This window comes from Lepisosteus platostomus, chromosome 24 (assembly GCF_059453375.1).
Source record: "Lepisosteus platostomus isolate fLepPlt1 chromosome 24, fLepPlt1.hap1, whole genome shotgun sequence".
In the NCBI taxonomy this organism is placed as follows: Eukaryota; Metazoa; Chordata; class Actinopteri; order Semionotiformes; family Lepisosteidae; genus Lepisosteus; species Lepisosteus platostomus.
The window spans coordinates 5,623,050-5,650,589 of NC_142634.1; the positions used below are offsets into that span (position 1 = coordinate 5,623,050).

Here is a 27,540-nt window from a genome sequence, read left to right on the forward strand (position 1 = left end):
CGCGTGGAGAAATGAGTCTCTGGCGATGCTGCTCTTGAGTTTTAACAGCTGACTAGAACGCAGATGTCTCATGTTAACTAAGTCACTGCATGCCTGGGGCTTCGTGTCTCCCGAGTACAATTACTTGCAAGTTCAGAATCCTAGGGTAGTTTGCATTTTCCTGGAGAAAAAAAAATCACAGGTGGATTCCCAACGTAATATAATTTACTTTATTTTCTTACCGTTTGCGATAAATATACGGTTAATAAACCCGAATTGCGATCTTTGTCACAGGAGACGTTTATATATGCATGGAAAAAACGAACAAAGTTCTATTTTTTAATATACTATATACAGCATATCAAAGATGTGCTACCCAAACAAAATATTGAGGCTAGCTTTGATCACCTATAGAAATCAATACACCTATAGAAATGTCTCCAATAGAAAACAGAAGAGCTTAAGAGGAGAAGGAGGAGAAGGTGTTCACACACATGGCTATTTTAATCATATTATGCTTCTTCCCAACTTTGAAACACTTTCTAAGAGTTTTGTTGCTTCCAAGATTGACAACCTCTCTCCACAACGCATGTTACTACTACACCTTCTCCTTGCAAGCCTAGTTTTGCCGGTCCATTCTGTATAGTTTCTCTCAACTTGATTTTGCATGCCTCGGTAGATTGGTGTTGCGGATGAAATCCACCACTTGCTTAGTAGATCCTAGTCCTACTGTTTTATTTCAATTCTTTTTTTCACCCTCTGCCCAACAAGTTTCAGTATGTCCAGAAATCAGCAGCCCTGGTCATGTGCATGTGCTCACGTTACTCCTGTCCTGGAGTTCTTGCACTGGCTTCCTATGAGATTTTGAGTCAACTTCAAAATTCTCATGCTGACCTATAAGCCTCTACACAGCTTGGCACCGGAGTACCTGTCAGAATTACTATATTTCTACTCCCCACCTTGCAATCTTCTTTCATCTGACTCTGGTCTCAACTTTATCTACAAATCTCATCTGTTTACTTTGGGTGACAGGCTCTTCTCCTGCTGCGCCCCAGAGCTCTGGAATTCTATTCCCAAGGATATCAGAGAGTAACCTACCCCGAATGCTTACAAATTCTGACTCAGAACATTCTTCACAAAGGCTTTTACTGCATTGATGTCTGTGTCTGCTCTCTTGCATCTTCTACTGCACTCTTGGTTGGTTAATTGGTCAGTTGTGCAGTCCTCTCCTCTCCAATCCTTCTTACTGTGAAGGGTTTACATAAGCACATTTTAAAGGTGCTTTATAAAATAAAGGTTCTTCTTCTTAACTGAAATTGTTTTTGCATGTCTCATTTAAAAAAATAATTCTAGATTTGATTTTCCATATCATTAGAATCAAGGTGTAAATTCGAAAGATTATTATAGACTATTAAGCTTGGGGGGCTGTAAACTGTAACAGTGATTGTAGAATGGGGAACAAAATTTACAAAGCACTCAAATGAAGAAAGCAGAGGAACAGTAACAGGAAGAGGAGATTAGGAATAACAACCATGCTTCCCCACCCACCATGGCCAGAAGAGCACAATTGTGTAACGGGAGCCGGTCCAGGCTCCCGCGAAGCGTAGTTCAGGACCCTATGCAGACGGTAGTATCCGGAAGTGGACAAGGACATCTGGGGAAGGTACAGCAGGATAGGATGGGTAGACAGATAGGGGGGAGTGACGACAGTGATCCGGTGCTCTGGGGGGGGTATGTGGCAAGGTAAAACAGGTCCAGACAGTCCAAAGCCGGGGGAGCCATCCAAGACGAAAGAAACACAATTAAAATCCTTAACGGGAGCCGGAACAGGGACGGGGAACAAAACCAGGTTAATGAGGTCAGGCGCTCTGAGCCCCGGAATCAGATGGTCAGGACGTCGTGATGAAGCCGATGCCGTCGGGTCTCTCCTGGACCCGCTGGTAGGCGGGCTTCTGGGCATCCATCTCCCAATGCTGAGCCAGGAATAGCGAGACAACCAGGCTTAAATAATGGGACACAAAACAGGTGGCAGGTGCACATAATCAACTAAAATACGAATGGGTCGGCACACACTTAAGAGGAGGGATTATGATCGTGACAATAAAGGTGTTATCCTGAAAGATGTGGTTGAGATGTATAATAATATTTTCCAGGTTTTTTTTAAAAAATGTGTTTTTGTTAAATTTTATTAAAAGTCAGGATTATGCCAGATTGGAGTATATTCACAAGGTGTCAGTATGGACTTTATGTAACTTTGTGAAATTTTGTTGATTTTCCACCAAGCTGTCAGAGTTGTTGAAATTACAGAGTTCTTAAAACAACAGTGATGTTTTATGGTAGTGTGAAGAAATGGCGAGTCAGAGAGTTTCTTGCATTCTTGCTGTTCTATTTCAATCCATAGGTTATCTTTTTGGTTAGGATGGAGCCCTTAATGGATGTATTGTAGTTGGTTTGCCAAAGAGTAATTGGAATAATGATGTGCTTCTAATCCTCCTTGTTTTTTGTGTTTTTGTAAAGTGGTTAGTTTAATCCTAGCATTTTTGTTTTTCCAGTAAAACGAAGTTATTATTCAATCAAGTGAATGAAACCAGTTAATGTTAGAGTGAGTTGGAATTCTTGTAAATAGATAATTGATTTTAGGTAGTATTTTCATTTTAACAGCTGCTATTCAGCCAATTATAGAAAGAGGTAAGTTCATCCATACAAGGTGTAAAGTGCTTTGAGTGGAGTGCCCATTATTATTGTCTCAGAAGTTATCCCTGGCAGAACGTAATTGTCACGTCCCACACTCGCCCCCGCAAACACCACTACATTCCCAAACCCACTGTTTCATGTTCTCATTCCTAACTGAACCCATCACATTCTCACAGGCACCGGATTCCACAGATTCTCACTCCTGAACCAATTATCCAACCACGTTCCTCTCCCTTCGGTATTTAATGCTCCCTCACACACCCTACCCTGTTCACTATTGAAAAGCCCTTTAGAGTTTCCTTGTGCACATTACTTCCTTGTTGGCTTTCTTGGTTTTTGGACTTGACTTTTCCCTTTTTGATCTTGCTTTTTGGATTACGATTTTGGTTTGTTTCCCTCTGCTTCCTGCAGAGCTCTCGGCTACACGCAGGATTCTCGGAGAACTACCTGCCGGATTCCCTGACCGAATAGTGAGCCGAAATGAACTTTACATTCTCCAGGAACACTCCTGGACTCTGGGCCAACTAACTACAGCAGTCCAGCAGCTAGTCAACCATTTCACACGATCACCACCTCCACAACCTGCAGACCCAAATGTCTGAGTTTTTTGAGTCATTGTCGTATGGCTTTTCAAATCCGCCCGGACTGCTTCCCAATGCATACAGTAAGACTAACCTTTATGGTATCCTACCTCACTGGATGAGCTCTGGCTTGGGCCGCACATCTCCTTTCTCGGAACGCTCCAGAGACTTCCGACTTCTACCTTTTTGAAGCTGCTCTACATTCGGTCTTTGGGAGAATTCACTCCCATTACCTTACTGTTGCACGCCTCACTTCCCTCACTCAGGGGTCCCGTTCCCTTCAGGACTACATCAATGAGTTCCGCTTCCTGGCTGCTCTAGTCCCTTGGCGTCACGAAGCCCTTATTCACCAGTTCCGCCTTGGATTATCGGATGAATTTAAGGATCTTATCACGCACCTATCGCTGGACTTCCCATCACATCACTTGCGGCTTTCATCGCAAGGGTTTTTGAGTTTGAGATCAGGCTTCAACAATGTAAATCACATAATCGAACCGCCTCCACCCCCTCCCGTCCCCCCTCCTTTTCTGGATTACCCTCTGAGGAGAGAGGCTGCCGAATCGATAAGGGGCACTATCTTTACAGCGGTCCTTCTGATCACCTCCGGGCCTCCACCCTGCACCTCTCCACCCACAGCCAGGATCAGTGTTACTTCCTCTTCCTCGTCTGGATTGGGGCTTTTTCTCCCAGCTGGTCTTTCATGGAACAAAGAGCGAATTCCTCTCTCTGTTTTTGTTGATTCGGGATCTGAGGGGAATTTCCTGGACTCCGGACTCACCTCGTCTCACAACATTCCTCTATTACTTGTTTGTCCTCCTATCCGTCTGCTCACGCTTGATGGATCCCACCTCTCCCCTGGTTGGGTGAAATGGCGGACTCCTCCTCTCAATCTCCGTATAGGTCCCACCCACCAGGAGGTCATTCAGTTCCTTATCATCCAATCCCCTTCTCACCCAGTGGTTCTTGGTTTCCCTTGTTTCCAGACGCACAATCCACACATTTCCTGGTCGAAAAGAGAACTCACTGCCTGGGGAGCTCACTCTTTCTCATGCTGCGTACTCCCCTGGAAACTTTCCATTTCCCGTATTTCTCACGATAATCTCTCCAAAATACCTTCTCACTACTCCGATCTACACCTGGCATTTAGTAAATGGAGGGCTCTATCACTCCCTCCTCACCGCCCTTACGATTGCCCTATATATTTAATTCCAGGAGTTCTTCCTCCCAAGGGTCATATCTATTCCCTCTCCCATGAAGAGATGCAGGCTATGGAGAATTACATTCAGAAATCTTTAAGCTCTGGCTTCATTCACTCATTGTCCTCACCTGCCTGTGCTGGTTTCTTTTTTGTTAAAAAGAAAGACAGGTCCCTCAGACCTGGCATTGACTATCGCGGTCTTAATAATATAAAGATCAAGAATAATTATCCCCTTCCTTTAATCTCGTCAGCTCTGGAATCACTCCAAGGTGCCACTATTTTTTCCATATTGGATATCCGCGAAGCTTACAACCTAATTCACATTCAAGAAGGTGACGATTGGAAAACGGCGTTCATAACGACCCATGGTCACTATGAGTACTAGGTAATGCCATTTGGGTTGGCAAATGCTCCTGCTGTCTTTCAGGGCTTCATGAACGATGTCTTTAGGGATGTCCTACACAAATATGTCCTGGTGTATTTGGATGACATTCTCATATTTTCCAGCAGTCTCGAGGATCACATCTCCCATGTATGTGAGGTACTTCACCGTTTGATAAAGAACAAACTCTATGCCAAACTGGACAAATTTACTTTCCATGTTCCAAGAATTCACTTCCTTGGCTACATCATCTCACCCCTGGGCATTAAAATTGACCCTGCCAAGACTGACGCCATTCAGAACTGGCCTACTCCCCGGAATTTAAAACAAATACAATGTTTCCTGGGATTTGCTCATTTTGATCACCGCTTTATAAGGATTTTCAGCTCTACCGTCTCCCCGATTACCGCCCTGACTCGAAAAAGCACTAATAGAGGCAAATGGGACCCCGAGGCAGAATGAGCATTTGTTCACCTTAAGAAACTCTTTACTATAGCTCCTCTCCTCCGTCATCCAGATCCAGACCTCCCCTTCGTTCTGGAGATAGATGCGTCAGCCAATGGTGTCTGTGTCATACTATCCCAATGTCATGGAGAGAAGGGTATTCCCCACCCTTGCGCCTTTTTTTCCAAGAAGCTATCTCGGGCTGAAGTCAATTATGATGGAGGGGTCCTTACACCCTTTCACTGTCCTCACAGACCATAAAAATCTTTCTTATTTGCAGGCTGCCAAAAGGTTAAACACACGCTAGGCTCGCTAGTCACTTTTCTTCTCGAGATTCCGCTTCTTCATTACTTATACACCCGGGTCCAAGAACGTAAAGGCTGACGCCCTATCTCGTCTCCATGATCCACCTGACTTTGTAGATCCTCCTGAACCTGTTATATCCCCTGAGAGGTTCATTGCTGCAATTAGATGGGATCTGGAGGACAAGATCAAACGTGCAACCAAACTGTTCCTCCCCAGTGGCCTCCGGACAAACTTTTTGTTTCTGACTCTGTTCGATCTACGATTCTCCACTGGGGTCATGACTTGCACCCTGGAATTCATCTCTAGAAATTTCTGGTGGCCATCTATGAAGACTGACGTTATTGAGTTTGTGCAGGCTTGTTCCATCTGTGCCAGTGCTAAATCCTCTCATCTCAAGAAGGCCGGTCTACTTCAGCCACTTCCAATTCCTAGAAGACCGTGGTCCCACATCTCTGTGGATTTTCTGACGGATCTCCCCAGGAGTCAAGGCAAGACTACCATCATGGTCGTGGTAGACAGATTCTCCAAGTCAGCGCATTTCATTCCCCTTTCTGCTCTTCCATCCACTCAGGAGATGGCCAGTCTCTTTGTTCTTCACATCTTCAGGCTTCATGGTATTCCTGCAGACATCGTATCGGATTGGGGACCTCCATTCGTTTCCAGATTTTGGAGAGCCTTTTGTAAATCTCTGGGAACTTCCACTACTCTTACATCCGGCTATCACCCTGAAGCCAATGGCCTGACAGAAAGAACCAACCAAGGCCTCCTCACTTAACTCCGAGCTTACGTCTCAGCTTCACTGGATGACTGGACCTCTATTCTCCCATGGGCGGAATATGCACATAATTCTCTCTCCTCTTCCACGACTGGAATGTCCTCCTTCTACTCTTCCCTGGGATACCAACCCCCCCTTCTCACAGATACTGTTCCCAACATGGATATTCCCTCCCTCCAAACCCGCCTCGCCTCTCTAAAGAAGATCAGGAAGCATGCCCGATCCTCCCTTCTGAAATGCTCCCTGAGACAGAAGACCACCGCTGATCGTCATCAACGACCTGTGCCTAGATTACGACGAGGACAATACATCTGGTTGTCTACCAGGAATTTCCCAGTGGGCATTGATTCGTCGAATATACGTATATTTACGGCGAAATTACGGCTATACGTATATATACGTCGCCTCGACGTATAATCAACGTCGAATTGCAACCGTAAAATCGACGACATGAATAAACGCATATATAACGTCGAATACACATCTAACACAGTGCCTGAGGCTTTTTACTGTATGTATCGTGTGTGCCGCAACTAGGAGTATACGGCACTCTGCACAGTGTACGAAGTAAATTATTTTCGCAGTAATTAATTTATTATATTTACTATATTTATTATACACGTGTAAATTGATTACTGAAGGGGCGACATTCCCCCCTCCCCACGTGATGCCAGGCCTGTCCCCATCCTATTCCATAATGTCATTCTATATAATACCATACAACAGTGACCGATCCTTACTAACTGCATGCGTTAAAATTGTACATCAGCTCATAGCAAGGGGCACATAGCCGCGATGTATTATCAATGTTAAATTTCAACCATAATATCGACAACACTAATAAACGCATACGTTGAGAAAATATCGAACCCAGCATATTTTCCGGTTATATACCACAATGCATTGCTAGTATTCGTTGGTCACCATTTTGGACACGTTTTTCAAACGTAGAAGTATATCCGCAAATATCTCAGCAATCCTCTTTTGACGAGTAAGCATGAACAATAATAATACTATCTGAATACATACAGATCTTTCTTAATATTATTTTGATTAAAACAGTACGTGAATAAGCAAAAAAATGGCACATAAAATAGTGTGAATGGGGAAGATGACACAAAATCGTTTTGCCGTTTCTCTTATTCTTATTCTATGTTGTACTTTCAAACTTTGGGTACTCTTTAATTAGGACAGACTTTATTGCTCAACTGCTATGATGCAAGCCAAATTTTATACATTTATTTCAGCTTTGAGCTTAGTAAACCGTTCATTTTTTAGATTATACTAAAGAAGATATTAATCATCATTTATTTGGGAAGTAATATTATATAATTTTCTCCTAGCTGCGGTGCTGAAGTCCCACCCTACATCAACAGAAAAAGAAATAAAGGAGCACGCAATGTGTTACTTGAAGAATGCATATGCAAGGCAGGGGGCCAGGAGATCTGGACTCTGAAAATAATAGGTTTTTGGTTCTAACTGCTAGGACAATTAGACAGGGTTTGCAAATAGTGGACAAAAATCGTCTTAACTTCCATTGTAATTTTTTTTTTCTTGGAAATATAGAAGTTGTACATTTTAAAATGTATATTTGAATCAAAATGTGGTTTTGAGTTAGTGTGTTAATGTAATTAGTTTTGTGTTTGTCATTACTATACTGTATATTGCCATGTTACCAGAATTTGTAGCTGAAGTTTAAGACTAGTTGTGTTTTTTATGATTATTGCCCATATGTTGATTGTTGATTGATTGTATACAATGTATAATTTGAAATACATATGTTTCAGGTGTGAATGTGTATTTTCAGAATAAATTTCTAAACCTAATCATTGGCTTGGTTTACTTGTTTCTACACCTATAAAATCTATCTTTGATGTATAATAGACCTCTACCCATATACGTATAATAGACCTCTAACCATATACGTATAATAGATCTCTAAAGTTATCCGTATAATAGACCTCTACCCATATACATATAATAGACCTCTAAAGTTATCCGTATAATAGACCTCTAACCATATACGTATAATAGTCCTCTAAAGTTATCCGTATAATAGTCCTCTAAAGTTATCCGTATAATAGACCTCTAAAATTATCCGGAACTCCAACCATATATGTATAATAGTCCTCTAAATTTATCCATATAATAGAACTCCAACCATTTATGTATAATGAACGTCTAAACATAGACGTATAATCGACGTATAACTTTAGACGTATATTAGAATTTCATTCTAGACGAATTGTAGACCACATTTAGACGTCTAAGGTATGCGTTTAATAGACGTATATTATACGTCTTTTGCCCACTGGGTTACCCCTTAGGCAACCTTCACATAAATTGGGACCCCATTATATTGGGCCTTTCTGCATCCTTTCTCAGATCACCCCTCTCACCTATCGTCTTGCCCTACCTCCGACTCTCAGGGTACTTTCCTCCTTCCACGTTTCTCTCCTGAAGCCCTACCACAGATCTCCCCTCTCCTGACCTCGACCTCCTCCACCTCCTCCACGAATCATTGACGGCCTGCCTTCTTACACAGTTAACAAGATCTTGGGCACCCGCTGGCTCCGGGGCCATTTCCGGGGCCATTTCCGGGGCAGTTTCTTGTCGACTGGGAGGGCTACGACCCTGGGTTTACGAGGGAGATATTTTGGATCACGGCCTCATTGAGGACTTCTTCCGTGTCCACTGAATAGGGTCGTCAGGAGCCGACCCTAAAGGGGGGGGGGGTACTGTCATGTCCCACACTTGCCTTCAGGGTGATCTAGCTGCTGGCTTCATGAGTTGGCTTCATGAGTTCCATGTCAGCCAGTATCCAAATTTGTTTTCAGCATAAAGAAAAATCACAGCAGTAGTCTTCAAAAGAGAAGGTAAAGTAGACAAAGTGCATTGAAAATGTGATAGACAGGATGGCCTGTGACTAAAAGGTTGCATGCAACAACCTAATTTATTTTCAATATTAAATGTCTATATACATGCCATACGCAGGGACTGTAAAGCAATAGCAGACTGGGCCCATTCCTCTGTGTGCTGTGTGATGTGAAAGAAATCAAGTGACTTCATAAGAGGCATGCCTGGTAGTGCACTGTCTCTAGTGCATTAGTGAAGGCAGCAGCTGACCTGGCTAATTTATTAATCCGAATAGGTTTCTACTGGTAGGAGTTGCTAGATAACCAAACCTTCTCTGATGCTGGGATGCCGAATAGCTTCCCCCATCTGATGCAGAGCTTCATCAGTTCATCTTGGGTGAGGGGTCAAGTATCGCCATGGAGATCTGAGGATGTCTAGAGCAGGGGTTTAGGAACTTTGGGATCCAGAGTCCATGATCCTGTCGGGTTTCTCTGTCTCTTTTAAATGCGACACCTGCCCATACCTGCCCATATGACTGTGTCTCCAGGTGATGCTTCTTTGGCGATCAGTTGATTTTAACAGTTGCTTTTGAAATGTTTTTGTCTGATATACTAAGCTTAAAGCAGCCTTGTGCCTCTGTCTTGGAGTCTGAGCACTGTGGTCTTCTCCTAAGACCAGGGTGTGAACTCCGGGGGGAGGGAGGCCTTGATTTGCCACAGCTGGTAAAACTTCTTTTACGGGAAAAAATGTATATTTTTGACAAATTATTAAAAAAAATTGAGGTCCCTTTGAGCATGGTTTAGTTTTCTATTTGCTCAAATGAATCTGTTCTTGATTTTTTTTTTCTTCTCCCTTAGAGTTGACCTGTTCTAGGTTAAAATCCATATTTCTCTTCTGCTGCTGTTGATCTGCACACACAGGTCTTGTCTTGTCAAGGGACAAGATTCTTCCTGTGAGTAAAACTATTCTCTAAAAAGTTTTGATAGTTTTTCATTTGCTCAAATTAAACTGTTTTTTTTCCAATACTCTTGTCCTTTAGAGCTGTCCTGTTCTATGTTAAAATCAATATCCCCCCCCCCCATTTACTGCCATTGATAAGGAAATTGGTCTTACAAGTGTTCAATATAATGTTTAAATGTTTTAGTAGAGCCCTTGCCCATACTGGCAGTTCAGGTCAGATGGCTGAGTCTGCTCATGTCGGCTCTGAAGCTCTTGCATTCTTGACTCACTAATTCATCACTCTGAGTCAGAAGGAATTTTAAAAACACAGCTGAGGTCATTTTATAAGATCATGTCTGATATATAAATTTTCAATTAATCATTTAATGCACACTAAAGTAATTCAATGACTTAAATTAATAATTTAAAAGTTTTTGGTTGATTTTTCCGTGTTTTTATTTGTATGCATATTGCGCAGTGTCTTACAGTGCTTGCCCTGACTGAAACTATTAAAGTCTGGGGTTGTGATGGTGGTGATTACAAGAATAACTATTGACAAGTGCCACTTCGAGTGCATCAAGTACCGTCTTTAATCACGAGAACAATGCAGAAACTTTCCCCGTGACCTATAGATTCTCTATATAAATTATTAACCCAGCATTTTAAATCCCCACCCCCCAGTGAAACACGCAGAGCGGTCAGAGACTGAGCTGTGATGTGAGGTTGAAGCGCTGTGGAGAGACAGGGGGCCCAGCCTCCGCTCCCTGGACTCTGGCGTCTGCTGTCGCTGTGGTCAAGTACTCAGCCTACACGTGACCTAAATTAATATTATTTAATATTTTTTTTTATTATACAATGTATATTGTAGTAAGACTGTATATTCGATTATATCTTATTAGGTGTAATCAATCAGGCTGTAAAAAATCGTCTTGCTTCCTAGTTTGTAACTTTCCTTATGGAAAATGAAATTGAAAATGACGGAATCGCAGAACGCGAGTCCTGCTAGTTTGAAAAGCCTAACTAGTCGTGTAGGGTAAGACAAAAGAAAATTGTCTTTGGCTCCAAGAGAGAAGTATTGCAACTAAATCATTTATGTTGTGGCAACAGTGTCCTTTCTTAACACCAGGTGTATTTCCGACAGAAAAATGAGAGAGAGACTTGAGATTCTCGTCATAAAGGAAAAGAGAAAAAACGCAAGGCAGAAATATGTTTTTATGCTGTAAAGGGGTCATTAGTGTTGGCCAGTAATACAAGTATTTAAAGGGCCTTCGATTTGATTTCCTTGGTTAGATTTTCAGTAGACACTGTCAGAATATAAATCAAATCTCCCCAAATACCCCTCTGATCTATTGCTTTATTTTTAGATCATCGTTTTGACAAGAAAAAGCACAATACATGCTTTATGATCCTTATTCGCGTATGCTAACCAAGATGGCGTTTTAAAATAAAGCAGAGATTAATTAAAAGTATTAACTTTAAGCACGTTTAAAGTGCTGGAAGAGCATTTTTCCCTCGTGGTTCGCGTTGGCAACTTCACTGATATTTTCAGCCCCCCTTTGTTGCACTAGATGTTTCTTCAAAATGTTTGCACCTTGTTCTGCAGTCTGGGACGATCCTGAAAAACACACAGCGAGATAGCGCTCTCGGGTTCACTTGGGTACGCTGGACGGGTACGGCGCAAGCCGTCGGCGAAGCTGCCCGCCAGGGACCGCCGGCAGCCTGGGACATCGGGGTGCAGCTCTCCGAGGGGAGGAAAGGGGGTCCTCGGGACCTCGGTCCGGCGGACGGGCCACTCGATTAGGCGGGGGGGGTGCATGCCGGTGGACTGACAGACCGACGCGCTGGACACGGACGAGCCACCCTTATCCACAGCCGAGACCATCGATGGCCGGGCGCGGAATTCCAACACGCAGGCCCAATCAGGGGGCCCAGGAAAGCTGGTCGATTCAAGGCCCACGCCCTTAGTGTGTGTGTGTGTGTGTGTTGGGGGGGGGGGGGGGGGTATCTAGACCTGGCCTGAGCTGTCAACTCGGTGCCCCTCGATAAACATCTCCCGCCCGAAGTTGGCTGGAGCGCCTGGGCGCGGTGGACACTGGGTACCCAGGCGCCATCTGCACCAACAGGAGGAGACATCGGCGGCGGACGGGTCCCACTCACGGAGCCGGGACCCGAGAGCACAGGGCTGCGGGAAAGAAATGGACTCGGGCGCTGGGAGGTGAAGGGGGAGACGATAGAAAGTGGAGAGAAAAGAGTGACTAGGCGTCCAAGACAAATGAGCGCTGAAACCGGGAAAGAGGAGCTCCGACGCGGCCGAGAGAGAGAGCCAGGGAGGCGGCAGAGGAGAGAGGGGCAGCAGGGGGCTGCCTGGGTCGAGGGTCAAGAGCAGCAGGAAGCGCCGGAGAGAAGCACTGGGGCAACGCGGAGAAGGGCGCAGGATTGAGTGGCGTAGGCTTGGAGCCGCTGTGCACGGTGAGGGCTGAACAAGGGAGCGTGGGAGCAGCGCGGCAGGACGAAGGACGAAGACAGGAACAGAAGAGCGAGAGATGCAGGTTGGTGACCGGCGAGGGGTTCTGGACGATTAATGCTCCCACCCTCTCCCCCCGGAATGCGAGAATTGAACGAGGCGGTGCTTCGGCATTATACAGGAACAGGGAAATAGAGTAATTGAAGCCCTAATAGGTAATTAGATAGGGTCTTGGGGAAAGTGCATCCAGTCAGAGCGGCAAGCCCTGGGAGAGCTCGAGTCCTCGTGAGGATACTCCGGTTTCCCAGGGCAACTGGAGGACGGCAGCCGTAAAAGGCATGATAATTGATATTTTACTGTTTTAAAATTTGGAATGGGTTTTCTCGGGTATCAATCGATGAAGTCTCAAAATAGTGTTGTGAAATACCTACTCCCTGGCATTGGCAACATGGCTCACTGTAGCTGTTCCTTCTGACTCGAGCTTTGTAAAACGTGTTCCTCTTTTTATTGAGGGAGAGTATTGATTTTGAATTTCACGAAGAATACGTTTCCACGGTACCTTGGGGCGAAAAAATAACTTAGCAACAGCTTAAAGCTCAATTTGCCGATAAATTGCTTTCAATTTAAGGTCTGCGCTATTCTGCTGCCTATGGTCATATACGGGTTTTTCGCACGAAGCCGTATTGAACAGTATTTCTCGCGTTGTGAACGTGTGCACACAGCGGTCCCCCGGCTTCCAGTTAAGTGCGTAATTACGCATCGATGAAAAACCGGAGGTTTAAAAAAAGATAATTAGCTCACTGATAGTTTGATGTAGAGGCTGTGGAAATATCCACAAGTCGTGGTCTTTAAAATGCATTAGGATTGAAGGCGTTCTGTGCTTCCATTGCGAAGATATGGACAAAAGAATATTCGTGCTTGGTCAAAAAATGTCATAAAAACGAAAAAGTAAAGGCAGAGAAAGCATTCACAATGTATTTTATACACAAAGCAAGTGTTTTTGTAACTCTTAAGAGATTTCGTGAAAGCGCCACAGGCGTGCCAAAATCGTTTTCGAACTTCAAGCTAACTTTACCCCGGTAGAATGTGATGAAGAAAGAAGAGAGCTATTGGTCATTTCAAAAAAAAAAAGCTGAACAACACCAACAGGCTGTAAAAGTGCAATGTGGCAACCTTACAGTCATGGCCAGAGGGTCGTTGACGTTGTTCTTGAACTAATATCTTGACTTAATAATTTCAATCACTAGAGTACAGTAAAAGCGAGGAGTCCAGAGCGCCAGGAAGCAGACTACCACCACGATGATGAGTCTCAGGGACTCTTTCTTGCTGTCTCTCTCTGGACCGGGCGGCTCACGAGCAATCTGGTATTTAGCGATGAGGTACAGTTTCACGTTCATCAGCACTTTCGCGATTATTATTGCCTGAAGCGACAAAATACCATATGCGTTTATTTTGGCAGCCATTTCGATAGGAATGATTTTCTGAACCAATAAGAAAAAGTAAGTGTAAAACCAGCAGAAAACACAAACTCCTATAACTACAGTCCTTGGTTATATAACGACTGTAAGTATAAGGATAAACTACTGCAAGGAATCAGTGGACTTGTGCAAATAAGATCGTAATAATATTGACGCCCGACAGAGAAGTCACTATATAATAAGTGCCATTCCTGGACGGATAGCCCTCCTGCACATCAAACAGTCCGATATAGTAAGTACCTAACCCGGATAGTGTCACTTATGCTGGTGTTCAGCATGAAAACAAAGCGATTATGTACTCGAAGTGACTATAAGTGAAATAATGCCAAATACAGTCGAGCCAGCCACTAGAACAGAACTGGTGGCAGATTGGTTTAAAAAAACTAAAAAATCTCCCCCGTTATCGAAGTCCACCGCTAACGGCACAGTGAGGTTCAGACACATCATTGCGTGGTAAAATGAGTATCCGGTGATGCTGCTCTTGAGTTTTAATAGATGAACTCGTTGTAGCAGATAATTCGTGCTAACATAATGTTAGTATGTCTGAGGCTTCGGGTCTCCTGAGATTAATTCACTTGATATGGTAGAAGTTAAAGGTAGTCTTTTCAGGGGAAAACGACAGATGGATAAAAAACAGAATGTCTTGTACTGGTTGGGTTTTCTCATATGTCTAATAAATAGACCAATAAACGATCGTTCATCAGATATAAAATCAGTACTGTGCGCAACAGAGATGAAAGTGTTAATTTACACGTTTTATTTCAGCTCGGTGTACATAGCTTGCTGTTCTGTAGAGGCTGCTGAAGAGTTATCAAGCAGATAACCGTGTAATACCATGAAAATATTTCATTTATTAGCGCTTTTCAAGGAATCCGCGATGATGTACAGTACGATGGCAAAAACGAAGCAAACTTGAATATTAAAGTATTACTGAACCTTAATTAAAATTAGACGTTATTATCAGTCGAGGTTTTTAAAAATATTTGAGTCGCTAATAGATTGAGCAATGTGTTTCAGAGATTTGGAGCTGTACACACGGTTATATCACCCAATGAACTGCCTAGGTTAAAAGCTGAGTCTGGTGGTGTCTAAAGGCTACTGGTATAGCAAGTTCAGAGAAAGGAAACGTATTTTGACCCCTGTGACAAACATGTTTTGGACAAATGAATTTTAAAATATTTCCAAAAGTTTTTATCATTATTACTGTTCTATAAAAAAAAAAACTATTCACTGAGTTTAAAGCCTTTTCCATGGGATGTTGCTCCTCATTTAGGCACTGTAAGAGCCTAAAGCAAAAAAAAACCTAAAATGTGACCGATTTTGTTTTTCATTTTTCAGTTTTACCTTCTGTAAAGTCTGTTTGACAAGAGCAAAAAAATAAAATATATACTTGAACTTTCATCCACCTACTTTCAAACTGCTTCATCCAATTCAGGGCCGCGGGGCAGCCAGAGCCTATCCTGGCTAGCAACGGACACAAGGCCGGGTACACCACTGACCCTACGCCAGTCTGTCGAAGGGTACACGCATACAGACCCTTGCACCTAGGGCCAGTTGTCACAGACGCTAATTAACATACCAGTATATTTTGTGAGTGTGGGAGAAAACCCACGCAAACCCAGGTAGAATACAGAAACTCTGCGAAGACGGGAATTGAACCAAGGGCCCCCGCACTGCGAAACAGCAGTGTTAACCACTGCGTCACTGTTCCGTCTCTCCGGCGTCTTCATATTCTAACGAAAACGAAGTCTTAAAACATAGCAAAGACATCAAGAATAAGTTAATGAAACGTAAACATTTTAAACTTCACATATTGCCTTTTTCTCTTGGATTGCTGTAAACCGTGTCGTCTTTCAGTTCCCCTTCGTTATGCTCGGTATTTCTCCATACAGTTTGCAGCTGCTTTTGGACTGTGGGCCGATCCTGGAAAACATGCAGAAAAAAAGGGTTTTAGATATTTCATTTAAAAGAACAGCTGGCCAGCCGGGATGATTCGTCTTCTGGTCTGGGGGCTGTGATTCTCTCGCTATTAGGCTGGATCCTCTGCAGAGACAGCCGACCCGACAGGTCATTTTCGGACTCATTAAGCTTTCTTCTTTGTGCGAAAAATCTATGTGCAAACAGTATCTTTATGTACAGTATATAACATATTTGAGTACGGAATGTTCAACAGTGATGATTGACGATATTTTCAGGATTGGTTTCAAAAGCGGTTTGTAAATGCACTTCCCAAATATTGTAGGAGATTTAAATTATCCCTTGATACAGTTCTTACCTTTTCCTCAGTGGAGGACAGATTATCCCCAAAACCGTCTTCAGCACAGCCTCCCGGAGAGCGGGGCTCCCCCAGATGTACAGTCCGGGGGTACAGGTTGAAGTGAATCGTAACATCATGGCCAGAGGGTCGTTGGCGTTATTTTTGAACAAATATCCAGATTTAATAATTTCAATCAACAAAGTGCAGTAAAAGTAAGGAGTCCAGAGCGCCAGGAAGCAGACTACCACCACGATGATGAGTCTCAGGGACTCTTGCTTGCTGTCTCTCTCTGGACCCGGCGGCTCCCGAGCAATCTGGTATTTAGCGATGAGGTACAGTTTCACGTTCATCAGCACTTTCGCGAGTATTATTCCCTGAAGCGACAAAATACCGTAAGCGTTCATTTTTGCGGCTACATCGACGGTAACGAGGTTCTGAATCATTAAGAAAAAATAGTTGTAAAACCAACAGAAAGCACACACTTCTATAACTACAGTTCTAGTTATATAACGACTGTAAGCATAAGGATAAACTACTGCAAGGAATCGGTCCACCTGTGCAGACATGATCGTAATAATGTTGACACCCAGTAACGTAGACACTATGTAATAGGTGCCGTTCCTGGACGGATAGCCCTCCTGTACATCAAACAGTCCGATATAATAGCTGCCAAACCCAGATAGTGTGTCACTTATGCTGGTGTTCAGCATGAAAATAAACCTGTTTTGTGTTCGGAGCGACTTTTTACAAAGAATACCCAACACAACCGCGACAGACACGAGAACAGAACTGGTGGCAATTATTAGATTCGTTATAATAATGAAATAATCTGCAGCATTTTCAAATTCAACCGCTAACGGCACAGTGAGGTTCAGAGTAATCATCGCTTGGCGAAATGAGTACCTGGCAAATCTGCTCTTGAGTTTTAATAGGTGAACAGAGCGCAGGAGATAATTATTCCCAGCAGGAGTGTCAGCAAGAATTAAACTCTAATCTTGCAGTGATAATTTAGTTGTCTTTTTAGCAGGATGTGAAGTGGATACCCAGCAGAATGTGCTGTTCCTATGAGGTTTTCTTTTTTAAAGTTTTTCGTAATTAGGAGAAATGAATGTCATTAAACACCAAGAATCACAGCACTTCACAAACACTGAAGTGTTTAAGTTATAAACAACTAAAAGCCCATTTGAGCATGCTGTACCAACGAAGTATAGAACAGAAGCAAAAATAGGAATAGGAAAAAATAAACAATGAGCAAAAGTATTTGATGACACCAAGATTGGTATTAATGCTGTTATTGAAAGATTTTTAATGAAGTTTTGAAAACCTCAGAGTCTCTTGCACATTGAGTAGTATCCACAGAATCGGAGCTGCACACAATACACCACAAGTTGTATTGTCCACTGAGTGGATCTTTGTGTTTAGTACACTGAGGCAGGTAGTTGAGGTTTCAGTGTCTTTTACTTGAACGGGGAGAACTTGAAAGTCCACTCCAAATTTCACAAGGAGCACAGGAGCAGCAAAATTCCACACCTACTGAAACCTGTTCCTTTTCTGTAGCGATGGGAGGGTTTTTAATCTGCTGTAACAATTAGAAATTGGAACAGCAAATTGCCTGAGTGCTTTGACAAACTGTTTGGAGTCAATCAAATGCAATAACTTACATTCTCACAGACGGATTCTAAATAGATAATTTATACAACACCAAAACATGTACAACGAACCAACAAGAGTAATAGAATATGCCTGTGAATTGATCAGCCGTGATACAAAAGGTTGATCATTCACTCGGGGACAACAAAGATCAGAGTTAATAACTGTAATGTGTTATTGTCAACCTCATAGGTTATGCCAGTCTCTTACAGTTAAATAGGAAACATGCCTTTAATATTGTTGTTACGATGTGTGTCACCCTTCAGACAATGGGGCTGGACGCAGTGGTGTTACGGACCCAAGAGTGAGGGTGTCACAGTCCTGGGGGGCTGGCCGGCTCTTTGCATGTTGGGCAGTTGGCAGGCTGTCGCAGAACAGGACCAGCCTGAGGTGGCACTGTGCAGGGTGCTTTCAGCTGGTCTCTAGGTGCAAGGGCCTCCCAGGATTCAGACTCTCCATGGCTAATGTGTGGACTCCTAGTGGCAGGGCTCCAGGAACAGGGGTCGCTCGGATATTGGACAGTCTGCCAGGACATCACAGGATACAGGACGGTGGGCTGAAGATGGACACAGGGAAGGAGTGCAGGGATAACAGGAGCAGGACAGAGGAGAGCTGGAGAGCCACCAAAGTGCTTTGCTCCAGGGTGCAGGGCAGGGCTGAGGGGTGTGGCACAGGGGCCACACAGCACACTCATTTCTGGGGTGGTGGCTGTCCAGACGGCACGCCAGATTCCTGGCTGACCAGCGTGTGCACTCTTCATGAGACCAGGCCAGCGCACACCATCAGGGCGCGTAGAGTGAGACCCCACTGACCAGGCCGCGGGAGTCATCTTGTGAGATCCGGGTCCGAAGAAGGGTCCCTGTTACGAACCCTGGCTCCCGGCAACGGAGGAGGCAGAAGTAGGCGTAGCCCCTATCTATCAGTTCACCTATCAGTTTTCCCATTCACCACCACACCCCCGTCTCATCCTACTTAAACACCTGTCCTTCCCTACCTCGTTGCTCAGTATTGGTTTTCCCTATCGAGCTTCCTGGTTGCGCTTCTTCTACTCTGTGTTTGTCTTGGATTTCGGCTTACGGTTTTTCCCTTTGGACTTCGGCTTTTCGGATCTCGGCTTGGATTGGTACTTTCGCTCTGTTTTGGATTACTGGCTACCTCTGGATTCTCGGATTGCTTTCGGATTACGACTTGGCTTGTTCGCTCCTGCAAGTGGGTTCACTCACTCGTTCGGTCCCTATTACCGAACTCGTAACAGAATACTGAGCCATTTAACATGGACCCAGCGGAGCAACAGGAGATTCGCTCAGCTTTGGATCAGCACGGACAAGCCTTACTCCAGCTCCAGGCTTCTGTCCAACAGATCTCTGCGCACCTGTCTGCAATGCCGCCCATCGGCAATCGAGGAAGCAACGCTGGAGCTGCCGCTGCGGCTCCGCCCCCGCCAGCTGCTACACCTGCCCCTCGACCTCTTCCACTAACTCCACCTGACAGGTTTGACGGCAACCCTACCAAATGTCGGGGCTTCTTAGCACAGTGTGCGCTGGTTTTCAGGCTCCATCCGGAAACTTTTTTTTCTCCTCAGGACAAGATCGCCTTCATAGTTTCACTGCTAACCGGCCGCGCTCTGGAATGGGCTACTGCTCTGCTTGATCGCGGGGCTCCTGAAATTCAGGATTATGATCTTTTTTTAGAAAAATTTAAAGGGGTTTTTTGTCGCCCCGTAGTTGGCCAAGACTCTGCATTCCGCCTCTCCTCCATCCACCAAGGCCGCCGGTCTGTACATGATTATGCTATTGATTTTCGAGTAGCGGCAGCAGAGACTCACTGGGACGATGAGGTCCTTATTTTTCTTTTCCGTCAAGGACTCAGTGAAGAAATTAAGGACCATCTGGTAAATATGCCACAATTGGGCAATACCTTGGAGGAAGTTATTTCACAGGTTTTGCAATTAGAACTCAGAATTCGTCATAGGAGTGCTGAGAGATCCCGGTCCTCTATACTAGAGGCTCCTCGGCTATCACCTTTCAGATCTGCTGACTCGGAACAACCTATGGAAATAGCCCGCACCCGGTTAACCCCTGAAGAACGTGAGAGGCGCCAACGAGAGGGTCGCTGCCTGTACTGTGGGAAACTTGGACACTTTAAAGCGGCCTGCCCTGCTGCATAATCGTCATTGAGGCGCCGCCCACCTTCTCGGAATCCTAAAGTGAGTGAGAATACTCAATTCCCTCAGCTTTCCTCAGGATTTTTTATTTGTTCTACCCTATTCTGGGATAATGAAAGGAGACCTCTTTTTGCTTTTATAGACTCGGGGGCGGCAGGAAACTTTATAGACGCCTCCGTCGCTCGAGCTTGGAAATTACCCTTGACCCTGGTGTCCACCCCTCTTCGTGTCCAGTCTATTGATGGCTCCCCCGTATCTCCAGGACTTATTAGGTGGCAAACGGAAATTATAAGCCTGCAGATAGGCGCCACCCATGTCGAAGACATCTGGTTTTATCTCCTTGAGACCCCAACACATCCTCTGGTGCTAGGATTTCCTTGGCTACAGCAGCATGACCCACACATTTCTTGGTCCCGTAAAGAGATTGTAGCTTGGGGACCCAGATGTATTAGAAAATGCTGTCGCCTACCAGTGAAGATTGCACTCATGGCGACGTCCCCTTCAGGGGTTCCTACCATACCCCCTCAATACTCTGATCTTCAGGAAGCCTTTAATGAGCAGGAGGCCTTGGCCCTCCCCCCTAGTCGACCATACGTTTGTGCCATTGACCTTTTGCCTGGTACTATCCCTCCCTCTCCAAGTCTGAGGCCCTGAAAGTCTATATACAAGATTCTCTGAAGGCTGGGCTTATACGTCCATCCACTTCACCAGCATGTGCCAGTTTTTTTTTTGTGGAAAAGAAGGATGGTGGGCTCCGTCCCTGCATCGACTATCGTGGCCTCAATGAGATCACCATCAAGAATCGGTACCCTTTGCCTTTAATTCCAGCAGCACTTGAGTCTGTGCATGGAGCCAAGATCTTTACTAAACTGGATTTACGAGGGGCCTATAACCTAATCCGCATTCGGCAGGGGGATGAATGGAAGACGGCATTTATGACAACCCATGGACATTATGAATATTTGGTCATGCCCTTTGGTTTGGTTAATGCTCCAGCAGTGTTTCAATCTTTTATTAATGACATCTTTCGGGATCTCCTACAAAGATTTGTATTGGTTTATCTAGATGACATATTAATTTTTTCTGATTCCTTCCAGGATCATGTTCTCCATGTCAGAGAAGTACTCTCCCGGCTCATTAAGAATAAGCTATATGTCAAACTAGAGAAGTGTACCTTCCATGCTTCGAGGATTCACTTTTTAGGGTACGTCATCTCGCCGGATGGGGTGGAAATGGATTCGAGTAAAGTCTCGGCGATTACTGATTGGCCCACTCCCAAGAATCTAAAACACATTCAACGATTTCTCGGCTTTGCTAACTTTTACAGGAAGTTTATTCGAAATTTCAGCTCGGTGGTCACTCCCATAACCTCTTTGACCCGTAATGGACCTAAACAAGGCAAATGGACCCCTCAAGCCGAAGAAGCATTTCAGCGTCTGAAACACCTGTTCACTACAGCCCCCATCCTAAAACACCCTGATCCAACTTTGCCCTTTGTGGTCGAAGTGGATGCTTCTGGCCATGGTGTGGGTGCTGTTCTCTCCCAACGACATGGAGAAAAACAGATTCTTCATCCCTGTGCCTTCTTCTCTAAGAAGCTATCACCTGCCCAAATGAACTACGACGTCGGTAACTGTGAGCTCTTGGCCATTAAGCTGGCATTGGAGGAATGGAGGCACTGGTTAGAGGGTGCTCATCACCCTTTTTTAATTTACACTGATCATAAAAACCTGGAGTATCTGCAGTCGGCCAAACGTCTTTGTCCTCGCCAGGCTAGGTGGTCCCTTTTTTTTTCCAGATTTAATTTCTTAATCACCTACACTCCAGGTTCCAAGAACGTCAAGGCAGACGCCCTTTCACGGATCCACGACCCCCCTGAGGCCGAATTGATTCCAGAACCCATCATCCCGTCTGGTAAGTTCCTGGCAGCTGTAAGATGGGACATTGAGGTAATTGTTCGACGAGCCTTGGTAGGACAGACGGTACCCCCTCAGTGCCCTCAGGACAAGTTATTTGTCTCTAATTCCGTCAGATCGGCAGTTTTACAATGGGGACACGACTCCCGCTTCGCCGGACACCCTGGATTCCACCGTACCTTGGATTTCATCTCCAGAGACTTCTGGTGGCCATCTATGGCCAAGGATGTCAAGGAATATTTCCAGGCCTGCTCTATCTGCTCCCAAATGAAGTCTTCCCGGATGAGGGCAGCGGGCCTTCTTCAACCCCTACCCATCCCGGACCGTCCTTGGACCCACCTCTCAGTAGATTTTATTACTGACCTTCCACCCAGCCATGGACACACAACTATTATGGTGGTGGTAGACCGTTTTTCCAAATCTGCCCATTTTATTCCCCTACCATCCTTACCGACAGCTCGAGAACTAGCAGAATTGTTTGTACAACATATCTTCCGACTGCATGGCATCCCTAAGGATATTGTTTCTGATAGGGGCCCCCAGTTTGTCTCCCGATTTTGGAGGGCCTTCTGTAAGTCGCTGGGCGCCTCAGTCTCACTTACCTCAGCTTATCACCCTCAGGCCAACGGTCAGACTGAACGAATGAATCAGGAACTGCTGACCTATTTACGGACTTATATCTCCTCTACCCATGACAATTGGGTGTCTTTGCTCCCATGGGCAGAGTATGCACACAATTCTCTGTATACCACAGCTACCGGCATGTCTCCCTTTAAGTGTGCTTTAGGTTATCAGCCTCCTCTTATCCCTGACTCCCACGCCAACACAGAGGTACCTTCGGTTCAGGACTACATCTCTAAACTGAAGACCTTCTGGAGGAAGGCCAAAGCCACCCTTCTTCGCACCTCAGCTCAGCGGAAAAAGGTGACTGATCGGCGCCATCGTATCCCACCCAGACTTCGACGCGGTCAGTTTGTTTGGTTATCTACTCGTAACCTTCCTCTTAAGCAACCTTCTGGCAAGCTTGCTCCCAGGTACATTGGTCCTTTTCGTGTCCTCGCCCAGATCACCCCTGTGACTTACCGACTGGCCTTGCCTCCCACCCTTCGGATCCACCCTACTTTCCATGTGTCCCTCCTTAAACCCTTTCACAGATCCACCCTGTCTAAACCGCAAAAAAAAAACCCCACCGCCTCGAGTAATTGATGGACTCCCTGCTTACACAGTCAATAAAATCCTGGATTCCCGTTGGTCTCGTGGATCCCTACAATATCTCGTCGATTGGGAAGGCTACGGTCTGGAGGAGCGCTCGTGGGTCTCGGAGAAGGATATTCTGGACCCCAACCTCATCCAAGACTTCCACCTTAACTTCCCGGATCGTCCCGTTAGGGCGTCAGGAGCCGCCCGTAGAGGGGGGGGTAATGTTACGAACCCTGGCTCCCGGCAACGGAGGAGGCAGAAGTAGGCGTAGCCCCTATCTATCAGTTCACCTATCAGTTTTCCCATTCACCACCACACCCCCGTCTCATCCTACTTAAACACCTGTCCTTCCCTACCTCGTTGCTCAGTATTGGTTTTCCCTATCGAGCTTCCTGGTTGCGCTTCTTCTACTCTGTGTCTGTCTTGGATTTCGGCTTACGGTTTTTCCCTTTGGACTTCGGCTTTTCGGATCTCGGCTTGGATTGGTACTTTTAGCTCTGTTTTGGATTACTGGCTACCTCTGGATTCTCGGATTGCTTTCGGATTACGACTTGGCTTGTTCGCTCCTGCAAGTGGGTTCACTCACTCGTTCGGTCCCTATTACCGAACTCGTAACAGTCCCGAACTCTGCAGCCCGGAGGGGCCCTGGACAGTACAGCTGTGAGCAGTGCTCCCAGGCAGAACCTGGGCACAACAGGAGTACTGAAAGCCAAGAACAGGAAGGGCCCAACTGGGACAGTATAGAGCTGCAACTGGGACGTGCCCCGCTGTGATGCAGCATGACAACCGTAAGAGTAACACCCCCCACTTAAGAGTCATTTCTCCCGGCACGGATGGATGGGGAAAAGCGCTCGTATTCCCGGTCCTCTGACGCACGCTGGGTCCATCTAGTTGATTCGGCATTCTGTTACAACTGTGGCTGCTACATGGCAGTGCCGCAGGCGAGCTGACAGACCGAAACCCAGGCAGTCTGGGAGAGCTGAGGAGACAGAAGAACAGCGCAGGCTAGGAGTGTCCCAGCACACAGCTGTCTGCTTGGGTCTGGCTGCAACTAAGTCAGGAAATGGGGAAAACCGTGGTTTGTCCTGGTTACAGATTTTTAGTGAGTAGACTTGGGTATTCAGAATAGTGGCAAAAAGAGTCTTGCTGTGTTTATTTCATTGATCTGGCAATGAAACACAGATCTCTTCTGGTGCAGAAAGAATAGCGTGGGTACAGTTCTCTTCTTTACCGAGTCATTCTCTCTGTCCGGCGTGTTGGAGAATATGGAAGGCCTAACTCCGGCAACTTACAGTCACACGGCGGATAAAGTCGGAAATTCCAGGTTAGCTGGAAAGAGCTGAGCCAGTGAGCCTGGTCAGTACCTGGATGGGAGACCTCCTGGGAAAAACTAAGGTTGCTGCTGGAAGAGGTGTTAGTGGGGCCAGCAGGGGGCGCTAACCCTGCGGCTCATGTGGGTCCTAATGCCCCAGTATAGCGATGGAGACACTATACTGTAAACAGGCGCCGTCCTTCGGATGAGACGTAAAACCGAGGTCCTGACTCTCTGTGGTCATTAAAAATCCCAGGGTGTTTCTCGAAAAGAGTAGGGGTGTAACCCCGGCGTCCTGGCCAAATTTCCCATCGGCCTTTATCAATCATGGCCTCCTAATAATCCCCCTCTATAAATTGGCTTAATTACTCTGCTCTCCTCCCCACTGATCGCTAATGTGTGGGGAGCGTTCTGGCGCACTATGGCTGCCGTCACATCATCCAGGTGGATGCTGCACATTGGTGGTGGTGGAGGGGATCCCCATTACCTGTAAAGCGCTTTGAGTGGGGTGTCCAGAAAAGCGCTATATAAGTGTAAGCAATTATTATTATTATTATTATTATTATTAACCAACAAAATGAGCGGTGTTCACGCAGGTGTCACGATCGTCATCCCTCCTCTAGAGGGCGCTAAATACGCATTACACGGGAGTCTGAACTGGCTTCCGTTACAGCAGCTCCCTCATTGGTTGACCGTCATTTGGGTGATGGAGAGCGAGCTTTGACCTGTTGTCTTCGGCAGAAGCCGAACTGGCAGACTGAGGGTACCCAGGCTGCACATATATCATTTGGGTGTTTCAGAATGAGCACAGCTTTACAAGGACACTGGTCTCTGTTTCTTCTCAGACGGGCACCTTTTGGCTGCATTCCTCTGCTTTTACACAGAGGCCTAAACTGCTTTGTTAAGGCAACAGAAAAATTAACACTTAATTCTAAATGGAATAATGTGCTTCACCACTTCATAACTTAGAAGGTAACAAGTAGGTAACAATATACTCCGTCTAGAATATTTTGAGTGAATATATTTTGCGTGCTGAGGGATGTCGATCGTGACAGCAACAAAACAAAACGTTATTTCTCTTGATTATTCTGGACCCCTCTAGGCACTCTCCAAAATTAGGAAGAAATTAAAGACATCCTGGACAGAAAAGACTTCAGATTTGAAAAATGAGTGGAAGAAAGTAAACAGAAGATGCATACAATAAAATGTGGTGTGCAAGTTTTCCAAGTTTGCGTCATCTTTTTTTGAATTAAGGAAAAAAATGTTTTTTTCCGTTTTGTACTCAAATATTTTAATCAAATGTAGTGTTAAAATGAGGCAGAGACACAACTGGTGAAATAATGAGAAGTAGCCTTTTTCAGTTTTCCTGTGTCTAGGAAGGTCTTAAAACATGGTGCCTGCTGTTTTCAGTTCACCTTGGTCACACACGGTATTCCTTCGTAATGATTGGACTTTCTTGCGGAGTCTGAGACGAGCCTGGAAAACCAAAGAAGTGTATTTTAGATTTGTCTTATAGCAATTAATTTTTCAGCATTCACTATGAGTATAGGACAGGGTTTGGTTTCAGAATAGCCATTTCAACAAAAAATAAACAACCGAATTGTTTTTTTTTTTCTGCTATGTGTATTTAGTTTTGAAAGACTGGAACTGGGACATCTTAGTATTTAAAAAGAAAAACAAATCACCTGTACAGTTCTTTCAACTGTTGTCTTGCCTGGAGATCTGTGTATATATAATACCTTTGATTATTTATGTCACAATCTAAACATAAAACGTTCTTAGAGGAATAAGCGCAAATTGGGGACCGATCAAACAATTTTATTTTAATACGGTTTAGATTATATTTTTTTTCTTCTTTTGCTTTAATTCTTACCTTTTTTCTCGGTGGGGGACAGACTCTCCCCCACACTGTCTTCAGCACAGCCTCCCTGAGAGCGGGGCTCCCCCAGATGTACAGTCCGGGGGTACAGGTTGCAGTGAACCGAAACATCATACTAAGAGGGTCGCTGGCGTAGTTTCTAAACATGTATCTGGACCCAATAATTTGAGCCACAATAATATAGTAAAAGCGAGGTGTCCAGAGCGCCAGGAAGCAGACTACCACCACGATGATGAGTCTCAGGGACTCTTTCTTGCTGTCTCTCTCTGGACCCGGCGGCTCACGAGCAATCTGGTATTTAGCGATGAGGTACAGTTTCACGTTCAACAGCACTTTCAGGACTATAATTGCCTGGAATGTCAAAGTGCTGTAAGCGCGTATTTTCGCAGCCACATCGACAGTAAGGAGGTTCTGGATCGTCAGCAGTAAATACGTGTAAAACCAAGCGAAAAAACAAACTTCTATAACTACAGTTCTAGTTACAAAACGGTTGTAAGCATAAGGATGAGCTACTGCAAGGAATCGGTCCACCTGTGAAAACAAGATCGTAAGAATATTAACACCCATTAGCGAAGGCACGATGTAATAAGTTCCATTCCTGGACGGATAGCCCTCCTGCACATCAAACAGTCCGATGTAGTAACCACCTACCCCAGACAGTGTGTCGCTTATGCTGGTGTTCAGCATGAAAATAAACCTGTTTTGTGCTCGGAGGGTTTTATTCCAAATAATACCCAACACAACCGAGCCAGCCACGAGAACAGAACTTGTCGCAATTAGCAGATTTGCTATAAAAATGAAATAATCTGCAGTTTCAGTGAAGTCCACCGCTAACGGCACCGTGAGGTTCAGCGACACCATCGCGTCGTAAAATGAGCATCTGGCGATGCTGCCTTTGAGTTTTAATAGGTGAACAGAACGAAGGATATGATCCTTTTCATGATAGTAATTGCACTTTCGAGGGTTCACATCTCCTGGGAATAATTAACTGGCGAACATGAAATCTAAAAGTTCTGTGCATTTTGACGGCTGATAATTTTATATTTAACTGAATATAACTGACAGA

The 27,540-nt window shown here is 44.9% G+C and overlaps 2 protein-coding genes across 2 annotated transcripts; both read right to left on the reverse strand.

Moving 5' to 3' along the window:
* Positions 1 to 14,497: 14,497 nt before the first annotated feature.
* On the reverse strand, positions 14,498 to 17,237 carry LOC148641452 (uncharacterized). The gene is made up of 2 exons (XM_088618240.1): positions 16,372 to 17,237; positions 14,498 to 16,019 (listed from the first exon to the last, which is right to left on the reverse strand). Exons 1-2 carry the CDS (start codon positions 17,235 to 17,237, stop codon positions 15,950 to 15,952), a joined length of 936 nt encoding a protein of 311 aa, XP_088474366.1. The 3' UTR covers positions 14,498 to 15,949.
* Positions 17,238 to 24,205: 6,968 nt separating this feature from the next.
* Positions 24,206 to 27,335, reverse strand: LOC148641453 (uncharacterized). Its single transcript, XM_088618686.1, has 2 exons — positions 26,469 to 27,335; positions 24,206 to 24,262 (listed from the first exon to the last, which is right to left on the reverse strand). The coding sequence occupies exons 1-2, from the start codon at positions 27,333 to 27,335 to the stop codon at positions 24,206 to 24,208; spliced, it is 924 nt and encodes a 307-aa protein (XP_088474812.1).
* Positions 27,336 to 27,540: the final 205 nt, after the last annotated feature.